Raw genomic sequence first — 12,555 nt, 5'->3', positions numbered from 1 at the left:
TGTAATTTTTTCTGTTTAAAGTGTTTTGAAGCAAACTTATCAATTTTATTAATAAGTTACACATTTTGATTGAAAATTCAACGGCTTTCTTAAAAGCTTGTCCATTCTGGTTGAAAATTCAACTACTTTGATAGACTATTAAACCATTGGTTAAAAATGCATATTTTTTCGTCTGAAAATTTAAGTGTTTTATAGTAAAGTTAAAAATTAGATTACAGTTTTATGTCCTTTCTGACTAATTAATTTTTTTTGGTCAGAAATTCAACTTTTTGAATGAGAATTTAAAAATTCGTTTACAATTTTTTAAAAGTTTTTACTAGAAAATTTTTCTTGGTTGCAAATTTAACATTTTTGAGCAAAAAATTCATCTATTTTGAACAAGAAATTATTCTTTTTTTATTAAAACTGGAACTTTTTAGTTAAAAATTTAATTATTTTAAAACAATTTTATTAAAAATGTATACTGTTTAGTTGAAAAATCAACGGTTTTTTTGGAAAATTAGTGTATTTTGGTTAAAAATTCAAATATTTTGGTAGATTATTTAACTATTGGTAAAAAATGCATACTTTCGCCTTAACAATTTGAATTTTTTGTAGTAAATTGAACAATTTGTTTGAAATTTTTTAAAATTTGTTACTAGAAAAACTTTTCTGGTTGCAAATTTAACTTTTTTGAGAAAAAATCATCACTTTTGAAAAAGACATTAATCTTTTTTTTTATATAAAAAGTGCAACCTCTTAGTTAAAAATAAAATTATTTTGAAACAAATTTAACCATTTTATTAAAAATTTGCAATGTTTGGTTGAAAATTCAACGTTTTTGTTGAAAAAAAACTTAGATTTTGGTTAAAAATTCAAATATTTTGGTAGATTATTCAACCATTGTTTAAAACTTCATATTTTCACCTTAACAAGTTAAATTTTTTGTAGAAAATTTAACAATTTGTTTGAAAATTTGTTTTCTTCTTAGTCAAAAAATCTTCTTTGGCCGATAATAAAAATTGTTGATGAAAATTCAACAATTTGGTTCAATATTTTTATATTTTCTCACTACAAAATTTTTATGGTGTGAAAATTCAACTCTTTTGATGAAAAATGTATCTATTTTGGACAGAAATTGATCTTTTTGGGTCAAAAGTACAGCTTTTGTCTTGCAAATATAATTATTATGAAGCATATTTAAGAAAATTTATTTAAAAATATTTTCGTTCTACAGAAAATTCAATGGTTTTGTTGTAAATTCGTCTATTTTGGGGTTGAGAATTCAACCATCTTGGTAAATTATTCAACTTTTTGTTAAAAATTTATATTTCCGTGTATAAAATTTAAATGTTTATAGAAAATACATTAATTTCGTAGAAATTTTGTTTCCTTCTTGGCCAACAAATCTTTCTTGGTTGAAAATTAACCATTTTTTAGTCGAAATTTCATCTGTTTTGTTTAAAAAGGCAACTGCTTGATTTAAAATTAAACAGTTTTGATTAAGGATTCAACAATAGCGTAGAAAATTCGTCTCTTTTGGTTTAATTCAACTTTTTTAAAATTTAAAATTGAAATATTTTTTTCCAAAACTATTAATTGTTACATGTTCTACATAGAATTGATTTTTTTCTTTAAAAATGTAACTACTCTAGTTTTTTGTTGAAAATTTATATTATTTATTTTGAAAATTCGACGAATTTGTTATAAACTCTCTTTTTTGGAAGATTCATCTCTTTGGCTAAAAATTGAACTACTTTACTGAAAATTCGTTTGGTTTTTTTTTTGGTTTAAAATTAAATTTTTCAACTGAAAATTTAACTATTGCAGTGCTGGTACAAAATTGGTATTTTTAAGTTTAAATTTAGTGTTTTTTTTAATGCATGTTCTCGGCAAAAATTTCATCTCTTTTGGTTGAGAATCTGACTAATTTGTGGAAAATTTGTTCTTTTTTAATAGAAATTAAATTTTTCGACTGGAAATTTAAGTATTCGATTTTCGGTTGCAAAATCATCTTTTTTAATTCAAAGTTTATGTAGTTTGTTAAAAAGTGGACTTTTTTGGTAGAAAATAGATCTTCTTTCTTTAAAATCCATCTTTTTAGTTCAAAATTAAACCATTTGTTTAAAAAATACATCTATTTTGTTGAAAGTTCAATATTTTTACTGGAAACTAAAAAAATTTAAAGAATTTCAAATTTACTTTAATATAGCACCTACATAAATTTTATTCAAAAGAATTTATTCCCTTATTTTCCCTGTTATTGGTACAATTAAAAACTGTTTTTTTTTTGCTTCTTATGTTTTGAATATTGACCTGAAAAACTGAACAACGTCAAATTACTTTAAATAAGAAAAAGAGAAGTTAAAAACGACCTAAAGTTTATCCGAATGAATTTTTCTGCAGGCTCTATGTCTAATCAGATAAACCTGGAAATTATTCGAATTCTTGAAAAGTTTAACGGGTCATACGTGGAGCATTCTTAATTACTGAACAATAAACCCCTCTCCACAATGGAGAGCCCACCCACTCACACCTGAATGGGCCTTAATTCATTGGTTTAATATTTAACGTCTCCGTTCAAGTCGCTGAACATTTCTCACGAAATACAACAGTAATCCGGACTTGATTGCACTAAAAAAATATAAATATACAAGGAGATTCATCCGCTGCAATTGTACTATATCGTCAAACCTCTCACACGTTTAGATTTACAAACAACAACTAAATCGTCAGTACTAATATCGATTTATCATGATATGAGAAAGCCGCGAATCTCCCCTAATCTAGTCAACGATCGATTCGTAAAAGGCATAATAAAATTTCTGGCAGAGTACGTCTTTTCCCTGTGAAGAAAAGAAAAAAATAATACAGGTTTTCTCAAACAGATCTTTAAAAGTCATTTCGAGAATTCTTACAGTCTCTGAGCAGCCGCTGCTCTTTCGTAAATGCGTAAATAATTAACTAAGACTACCGTTTGTGATTAGGCGTTTTGTTTTTCGGACTGTCCGTGGCCCCGTCGTTCACATCTCGCCTGGGTCGAAGGATGAAATTCAAATTGTGCGCAGTGTTGACGGCATAATAAACATTTGCTGAATTGGGCAGAACCATTTCCCGATCCGGCAACACTTGAGCCAAAGTGTACTGATCTGGACTGCCCTCAATTCCCAGTTTAAGCATCGCGTTGCGAATTACTTGAGGGGTCCTCTCATTGTTTGAGAGCATGATCGATTTGTAAAGAACCACGCCGTCTGTTTCGACGTTGTCGCTCTCCATCGTTACTTTAATTATATAAAAATCGGGAGAACTTTTGTGCGAATGACTTGGACTTGGAAGTCCAGGGTGGCTGGGACTACTGCCATTGGCTGTGACGGCAACTTGAGGTGCTAGACGGGAATTGTGACCAGAGGAAGCGCCTCCTCCTCCTCCTCCTCCTCCTCCTCCTCCTCCTCCTCCTCCGGAACTTAGGGAAACGTCCAGAGATGGAAGAGATGAACTGGAAGATGAACTGGACATCTGAGATGGCGAGGTTCTCCGGTCCAGGGAATTGTGCGGAGAACTGGGCAAAGAATCCAGGTCACAGTAGAACTGGGAACTGCTGGAACTCGAAGTTGAGGCTATCGAGTCGTTTTTACGGTGGCCCTGATGATTCTGGAATAAGAATCATCAATTTGCAGATTTTTTTGTAGATGCAGGGTGGCCGATTTAAAACTCGAACTTTAAAACTAAACATTTTTTTATCTGTAGTAATAAAAACTGAGCTGCAAATCATTTTAACAAAATTCTAAGCTAGAAATAGTTAAAATTGAACGATTATATTGTTGTTATAAACTGAACACTTCATAAATTACAAGCTAAATTATTTCCATTTTAAATAGTTTGAAAGACCTTAAATTTTGAATTATTTTCGAAATTTATTCAGAACTTCTAAAACATCTAATCTTCTAACATCTTCTAAACATTTGAAATGATTCGAATTCATTATACAATTTTTCACAAATCCTGCAAAATTAAAAATATGCAATAATAAAAACATTTTTTATTCTTTTTGAAAACTTTCATAATTCGTAAAAAGCTTCTAATTTTTTTTTTTAATCTGCAATAATCTATCTTTTGTTTGAAATTCGGTCGTGGGATATTTGCATCGAAATTCGGCACCAACAGCCAGAACAGTTGCCTATCTTTAAAATGATTTATGAAATCGACAAAAATAGATCTACTATTCATTTCTGTAAATCTTGATGGAAGCTTCTGAACACAATTCAGAAAAAAATGATGCAGTAATAAAATTGTTTATTTAACAGCAGTTATAAAAATGTTTAGTTTTTCCTTTCTTTTTAAGGAAAAGTTACAATTTTTATTAAATCCTAATGATCAAGGTCTCATTTTTTGCTTCGAAGGATTCTCTACATTTCTATTTGGGTTGATTTTATTTAAAAAAATTAATTTTGAAATCATACAGTTATTACTATTATTACAAACAATCATACTTTCAATTTTAATTAACACCACCCAAATAAAATTGTAGAGAATACTTCAAAGAATAAAATAAGGCCTTGATCATTAGGATTAAATAAAAAATTTTACTTTTCCCTGAAGAGAAAGGAAAAACTAAACCTTAAAATTACTACTTTTAAATAAACAATTTTAACCTGAATTATTTTTTTCTGAAGTGAGGTAGAAGTCTCCATCGAGATTTGCAGAAATTAATAATAGATCTTTTTTTGTTGATTTTATCAATAATTTTCAAAATAGGCAACTTTTGAGATTGATTGTTCGTGCTTGGACGTGCTTGTACGTGATTGTAAATTATAATACTCGATTTTTTAAAAAATATTTAATATCCCTAAATCCATAAAAATTCAAATATTTTACTTGTGAATTAAATTTTTTTAAATGAAATAATTAAAATTGTAATGCTCAAAGTTTAGTTTTGAAGATTTAATTTATAATTACTGATTTTACCTAAACAATAAAATATTTCTAAGCATTAGGAAATAATTGTTATTTTTTCTTAATTACAAAATTTCAAATATTAATCGTCTTGTAAAATCAATTATTATTCACTTGTTAAAATTTAATGTATAGTTCAATTTTAAAAATCATTATAATTTACACTCACAATTACCAAATAAAAAGGTTTTTTTTAAATCCAAAATTGCCGATTCCAAACGCTATTAATTTCTAATTTTGTAAGTCTTTAAAACTGCATTTTAAAATTCTTGAAATGAAAAAGGTACGCTTAAAAGTTAAAAACCACAATGGAAATTTTATAAGTGACAAATTTTCGAATTACGCATTGTAAAATGAATGATACCATAATTAAAACAAATGAAAAATGAACTGATTATTTAGAAAACTGTTGAAATCAAACGTGGACAGATTTTTTTCTAAAAATTTGTAATATTCCAGTAAAAAAATAAATGCACGGTCATTTCCCAGCTTTCCGGTCCAGTGGTCACCTCGGTTTTTTAATTGATCAAAGTATCATAATTGTAAAAAAGATTTTTAAATTTGCTTTAGAGTAGATAGTATTTATTTTTCTTCTGGAATTACTTAAAAAATATTTTTTTTGTCAATAAAATAAAAATTACATTTTTTATGTTTCGTCCCGGACTGGCTTCTCTGTCCTGCCTTATACATTTTAGTTAGTTCAACTGACCTAAATTCCATTATAATGCATATTCTTCGTAAAATATTGTGTTTGTTATTAAATTTGGTAAATTTTGCAAAAATTATTACATTGATAATTTGCGATCATTTAATTTAAGTTTTGTCCACTATCCGTGGTCGGAGAAACATTAATTTTGGTGTTTTTAAAAAGAATATTAAAATGTATAGAAATTATATTACGATTCAACCCCTATCCGCAGTAGAAATGCAATATGTTATGAACTGCAAAATTGGTCGAATTTACTGACAAAAATAATATTTTTTGAAAAATATACATTATTAGGAAATACATTTTTTTAAATTAATTTGATTTCATGGTTAGAAATTTGAACGGGGAAAAAAATTTGTATTGCCCAATTTAAGTAAGTGTGATGATAATATGATATACATTTGCAATTTCTTGTTTACAAATGAAATCAGGAGATTAATTTATACATTATTACTATACTTTCTATTTAAAATATTAAATTATAAAAATTAAATTTACAAGTATCGTAAAATTATATATTATAACAGAAATATTTAAAAATATTTATAAAATTTTTAAAAGTTTTTACATGTTTTACTAGTTTGACTTATTAACGTAATTAATCTTTAGTCGAAAATTATGATTAATATAATATTAAGAATAATATTATAATAATATGAGAAATATTGAAAAATCTTTTTGAATTTTAAACAGTATTTACATGTTTAACAAGTTTGATTTATCTAATTAATGAATCTGTAGTCGGAAATTAAAATGTTTCTGAAATATATTTGATTCCACGGATATACGTTGAATTTAAGTATAAAAAATTGTTATTTGCCAATTAAAGTTTGATAATGGACTTAATCACAATTTTTTCACAATATGAATTCGCTGTTTCAAATAATTCTTTTTTAAATCCAAAGTTTTGCTAAATTAATTGTTGAAAATAGAATTCCATTCACTTTTTATTATTACTCTATATTTAAAGGTTTTTCAAGATGGACTTATTTTTTATTTTTACTTTCATAAATTGAATTCTTTTCAAATATTCAAAATATCTTGGTTGACATCTTTTATACTTTAAATAACCCCGTTAAAATTATTTTTAAAATGTATTAAATGATGCTTGACATAATCCAATCTTTGAAATGATTATCAATTGTAGGCATTTGATCATAAAATTTGAATTTCGAAAAATTATTTAACGAATTCGGGCGTGAACTAATTTATTTTCAAAAATCAGACGGTATTAAGTTATAGAGAATCTTTTTTCCGAGGCAAAAAAGTATCATTTTTTAAAATCATATCATTCTTAAAAATTGGTATAAAGTATAGAGGAAAAAAATGTTGGTTAAAAAATAACATTTTTCAACAAACAACTTTTTATTTTTTTATTTCAAATAACTTTCAAGTAGCAATCGTTTCTAAGACCTATTTTTTTTGTAGACAGTTTTTCATATTTAGAACCTTTTCTGTTTGAAATCTTTTCAATTAGAATTGACATTGTAAAAAAAATTGAAAAATCCATCCCATTCCAATTATATGTCCAGCTAATCTTTTTTTATTAATCTTTAAATTTGTGTTGATTTACGGACATAGGACATTATTACCTTGAAATCATGCCGTAAAATGTTAAAGTTTTCCTTTTTAAATATTTAGTTTTTACACCTTTCTGAAATCTGTTAAAAATTAAATATCAATTTAATTTTTTTTAATGTTTAAATTACATATAAAGCGATTTACAATGTTGATTGAATAAAATTACAAAAATGTTAATAATTTTTTTTATTTTAAACAACTGCTAGCTTGTCGTAAAAAAAATACTACTTAAAAATGATCTTTAAGAGATTGAAAAAAGATTATTTGTTTACACGTACAGATTTTATTTGGAATAAATAAATTTTGAAAGCTTCCGAATTCTTGAAGTCATTTAATTCTAAACAGACTATATTAGGTCAAACATTTTTTCAGTTAAGTTTTATAAATAAAATACGTTCCTTGCATATCTTTTTAAATTAAAAATTTTATTCGTGTTGAGATTTGAACACTTTCAGATGTATTTTGCACTTCTTCGCTCAAAATTAAAATTTTGTATGAAAAAAACTTTGTGGGTCAAAATTCGTTAACAAAATTAATATGGGCAACCGTAAAAATAAGGAAACAGGTGATTTTTTTCCATTTAAAGTGCAACTTTTCAGTTATAAATTAAATTTTTCTGAAGTAAATTTACGAATTTTATTAAAAAGTTATACTTTTGATTGAAAATTCAACGGCTTTGTTAAAAACTTGTCTATTTGGGTTGAAATGCAACTACTTTGGTAGATTATTACACCATTGGTTAAAAATTCATATTTTTTCGTCTGGAAATTTAAGTGTTTTGTAGAAAAGTCAACAATTAGATTGAAGTCTTGTTTCATTTTTGACTAATTAATTTTTTTTGTCAAAAATTCAACTTTTTGAGTGAGTATTCGAAAATTCGTTTCCAACTTTTAACAATTTTTTACTAGAAAATTTTTTTTGGTTGTAAATTTAACTTTTTTGAGAAAAAATCATCTCTTTTGAAAAAGAAATTAATCTTTTTTTTTTGTTAAAAGTGCAAATTCTTAGTTAAAATTTAAATTATTTTGAAAAAATATAACAATGTTATCAAAAAATCACACTATTTGGTTGAAAATTCGTATATTTTGGTTTAAAATTCAAATATTTTGGTAGATTATTCAATGATTGGTTAAAAATTCATATTTTCGCCTTAAAAATTTTATTTTTTTGCAGAAAATTGAAGAATTTGTTTGAAATGTTGTTTCCTTCTTGATCAAAAAATCTTTCTTGGCCGACAATAAAATTTTGTTGAGGAGAATTCAACAATTTGGTTCAATATTTTTATATGTTCTCACTAACCAATTTTTATGGTGTGAAAATTCAACTCTTCTGATAACAATTCATCTCTCTTGGACAGAAATTTATATTTTTGGGTTAAAAGTGTAGCTTTTTGGTTGCAAATTTAATTATTATGTAGTATATTTAAGAAACTTTATTCAAAAATATTTTCATTCTGTTGAAAATTCGTCTATTTTAGGGTTGAATATTGAACCCATTCCAATTATATACCTAGCTAATCTTTTTTTTTTTAATCTTAAAGTTTGCGTTAATTTACGGACATAAGACGGTATTATCTTGAAATGATGCCTTTAAATATTTAAATTTTCCTTTTTAAATATTCAGTTTTTACACCTATTGTATTTTCTGAAATTTTTAATCTGTTAAAATTTTAATTTCAATTTACTTTTTTCTTTAATGTTTAAATTACATATAAAGCGATTCACAACGTTGAATGAATAAAATTACAAAAATGGGTATCATTTATTTTTTTTATTTTAAACAACTGTTAGCTTGTCGTAACAAAATACTACTTCAAAATGATCTTTAAGAGCTTGTACAGATTTTATTATTTATATATTACAGAAAATTGTGTAGTTTGTGCGATGAAATGGAATTCGGACCGAGTTGTGAGGACCGGAATTAAGCCTTACATGAATTAAAAAAGAAAAATAGGACGTACCGGTTTCTTCTTGACTTTATTGTTGATGTTCAATGTGTGTCCTGGAGGAGGGGTTTCAATTTGGCAACTGAGTTTGTATGCCTCCCGATCATCGAGCACAGCAATGGAATGAAACCATCTGTCGAAGATGGGGTCTGTCGGGAAATTATAGGCATTTGCTGCTCCCTGCAGAAGTCTGATTCTCGCGAGGACTTCAAATTCTTTTCTTCTTTTGTCAAAGTTGATGAGTCCTTCGGCTATCGTGTCGGGAATCGCTGTGTCTATCATCGTTAAATCAGTCAGAAAGGTCCCTAGGTAAGGAATTGTGCCGTAACTAATATTCTGAAACAAATAAAAATCAATCGATTAAAATCTAAGAACTCACAAATATTTAATGACCATCGAGAACTTTACAGTATTAATTTCTAGGATTTCGCAGGGTCGAAAAGCAACCAGAGTGATCGTTTTAATCGAAGAAAAAATTCCCGGTCTTTTTTCGGTTAAAAACTATTTTCCACGATTTTTGAAATTTCAACAATTGAAGTTTTAAAGGTAACATTTTTTTTTATTTGAAGTCATAAAGAATGAACTGCAAATTAAAACACTCAAAGGTGAACTGTTTTAAATTTTTTCAATAGACGCTTGAAGCTTTAAATTTGCAAATTTAAAATGTTATAAATTATATAGTTATAGAATTTCTGGTTAAATAATATAAACCTACGCTTTTATTTTCAATTCTCTAAATTTAAAAATAAATCAACTAATTCGTAAATTTTCCAGACTGTATCATTTAACGCAATTATAAGTTTAAAAAATTAAAAGTTGAACGATTACACTTTTTTTAACCAAATACTTTTTAAATTAGAAGCAAACTTTTTTTCTAAGTTTTTAAAAAATTATAATTATTTAATTGTTATTTGAAGGGTTGTAGTACAGAACTAGAGAAACAACAAAATGGGAATTTTTCAGGGGAGCAAGAAAACATTCTGTAAAATGGAAATCACCATCTAAAGCTGGAAGAAAAGTCCACTTCCAAGTTGAAGTGTTGCTGAATTGAAGTAAAAAAAGTTTGAATGAAAAATGTTATTCAGGTTCAAGAAAACAGATGTGGTGGTTGACAATTTTAAAATTGTATTAACCTAAAATTCGAGAATCCTCGGGATTGGATGACGATAAAAAAGGCAATTTTTATTTAAAATTCCGAGAAACAAGATGGGACAGTTTATGATGAAAATTTCATGAGTTTTCGAAATCTGCTTTGGATAATGATCAAAAATCCAATATTCTATTTTCTGGGGAAATAAATTTTTACATTGGAGGTATTAGGATGTCATGCAAGAATAAAAAAATTTTGGATCCAAAAAAATTACCCTGTTTCGATAAAATCAAAATCGAAGAAAATATCATAGTCTGATAGGCATTTTTTTGCTGAAAATACGAAAAAGTTAATAAAAATTGTTTTTTTTTTTCATTGAAAGATAATAATTTTAAAATATATAAATTCTAAAAGGTTTACAAAAATTACTTTGTTAAAATTTTAACTAAGCTTTAACTAAAATTTTATTGCTATTTTTTTAAAAATTATTGTACCAAAAATAAGATTACGAAAAACAATGCTTTTACCAAAATGTGTATTTATGTTTTTAAGAATTTTATGCAATAAACACATTTTCGATGAAAAAGTTAAGTAGTTCTGTACGGCCACCTTTCGTTTATACATCAGCATTTGTTTCTGTTTTGAAATATTTTTAAATATTTACTTAAAAATCTTACAAAAAAGAATTTTTTTATCTTCATACCTTTCAAAATCCTTAAGAAGCTTCAAAATTTTATTTATAAATCCTTAAAAAAATACATTGTTTAAAATTTTTTTAATCTTTTGGAATTTTAAATTATTTAAAAGAAGTTTTTAAACTTTTAGATTGTTTTTGAAAATATTTGAAAATATTTTCAAGTTTTATATTAGGTTTCAATTTTGTCAGAAGTTCTAAATATCTAATAAAGCTTTTATGGTTTTGTGTTGATTAAAAATTGTTCAACTAGTATTTATTTATCAAAATTGAACAATTTCACTTAAAAATTAAAAATTTGTAAAATATAACATTTAGGCCTTTTTATTTTAAGCAATTAAATTTCAAATTATTTAGTTTCTAATTATTTGATTTATAATTGTTAAAAAATGGAATAGTTTAGACAGAAAAAATATTTAAATAGGATTTTGAATTTGATAAAAACCTTTAATTATGAATCTATGAATTTAAAATTATTTAAAAATCGTAATAGTTTATAATATACGTTTTAACGTTGAACTGTGTAAATATTTTAGTTTTAAAAAGATTCAGAATCATCATGTAAAACTAATTATTTAAAGGAATCTGAATTATCATCAGGGATAGTTATCATCAATCAGTATAGATATCTCTTATACTCAACTCGAAAATAGAAATAAACCTATCGAACAAGTAAACTCTTCAAATAGCAGAAAATTCTTAACCTTTTCTTAGATAAGATGGAAAACAACTTAAAAATTTTTTAAATTAATTTTTGCCTGAAAAAAAAATAATTTAAAAATTAATTATTGTTCAATTGTTAATGCTCGAACTACAGTTCAATTTAGAAATAAATGAATTAATTTATATTTATAGTTGACCAATTAAAAAAATTATGTTATTTAAAATATTTAATATTCAAAGAATGTTAAAAAAGTGGAAAAGGGGAAGTAGGGAGCGTAATGAGAGGGTTAGAGTAAGCGTGGAGAAGTTAGGTAACGGAAAGAAGAAGAAGGAAGGGAGAGAGAGGAGGGTGAAGTGATGGGAGATAAGGGAGTAGGAGAGGGAAGCATGGGAGAAGAAGCAGGGAGATGGTAGGGGAAGTGAAAAAGGAGTGGATGGAGACGGGGGATTAGAGGAAGAATGTAATTGTGGAGAGGGTATTACGGAAGAAAAGTAATGTGAGGTAGGGATAGTATAAACAGAGGGAAGGTAGCGGAGAATATAAGAGAAGGAATTATAGAAGGTAATTCAGTAGGAGAGGGGAGCCTAGGGAGAAAATGGTAGGAAAATTAAGGTAGTAGAATCATCAGTGTGACCGAGTGAGGATATTAATGGATTGGAGAGGGAGGGGGCAGGAGAATGTAGGAGAGGAATAGAGGGGCGGAAGGGAATAAATGAAAGGTTAGGGGAAGTATGAGTCGTGATGACCGAGGATGGGAAGCGTGAGGGTAGTGAAAAGAGAAAAAGGTGACGTAGGGAAAGTGAGGGAACGAAAAGTGAGGGAAGTGGAAGTAGGGAAATCAGAGATAAGAGAGAAGGAGGAAGTGATATGATGCAGGGGAAGCAATTTAAGAGATGGTAGGGGGAGTTTGAGAGGGAAATCGGGGGAAGAGATGGTAGGA

General features: G+C 26.8%; 1 protein-coding gene across 4 annotated transcripts in view; it reads right to left on the bottom strand.

Annotated features, from left to right (window-relative positions):
• Positions 1-2,273: 2,273 nt before the first annotated feature.
• Positions 2,274-12,555, bottom strand: part of LOC117167933 (ral guanine nucleotide dissociation stimulator) — a 114,357-nt gene continuing 104,075 nt past the window's right edge. For all 4 annotated transcript variants that reach the window (XM_033353185.1, XM_033353186.1, XM_033353184.1 and 1 more), the window contains 2 exons: positions 9,183-9,503; positions 2,274-3,630 (listed from right to left, as the gene is read on the bottom strand). In XM_033353185.1, the coding sequence (XP_033209076.1) occupies positions 2,950-3,630; positions 9,183-9,503 (1,002 nt within the window). In that variant the 3' untranslated portion in view covers positions 2,274-2,949. The remainder of the gene's footprint in view (positions 3,631-9,182; positions 9,504-12,555) is intronic.

The sequence above is a fragment of the Belonocnema kinseyi genome, chromosome 2, assembly GCF_010883055.1.
Source record: "Belonocnema kinseyi isolate 2016_QV_RU_SX_M_011 chromosome 2, B_treatae_v1, whole genome shotgun sequence".
Classification (NCBI taxonomy): domain Eukaryota; kingdom Metazoa; phylum Arthropoda; class Insecta; order Hymenoptera; family Cynipidae; genus Belonocnema; species Belonocnema kinseyi.
This window is presented reverse-complemented; position numbering and strand designations above follow the sequence as displayed.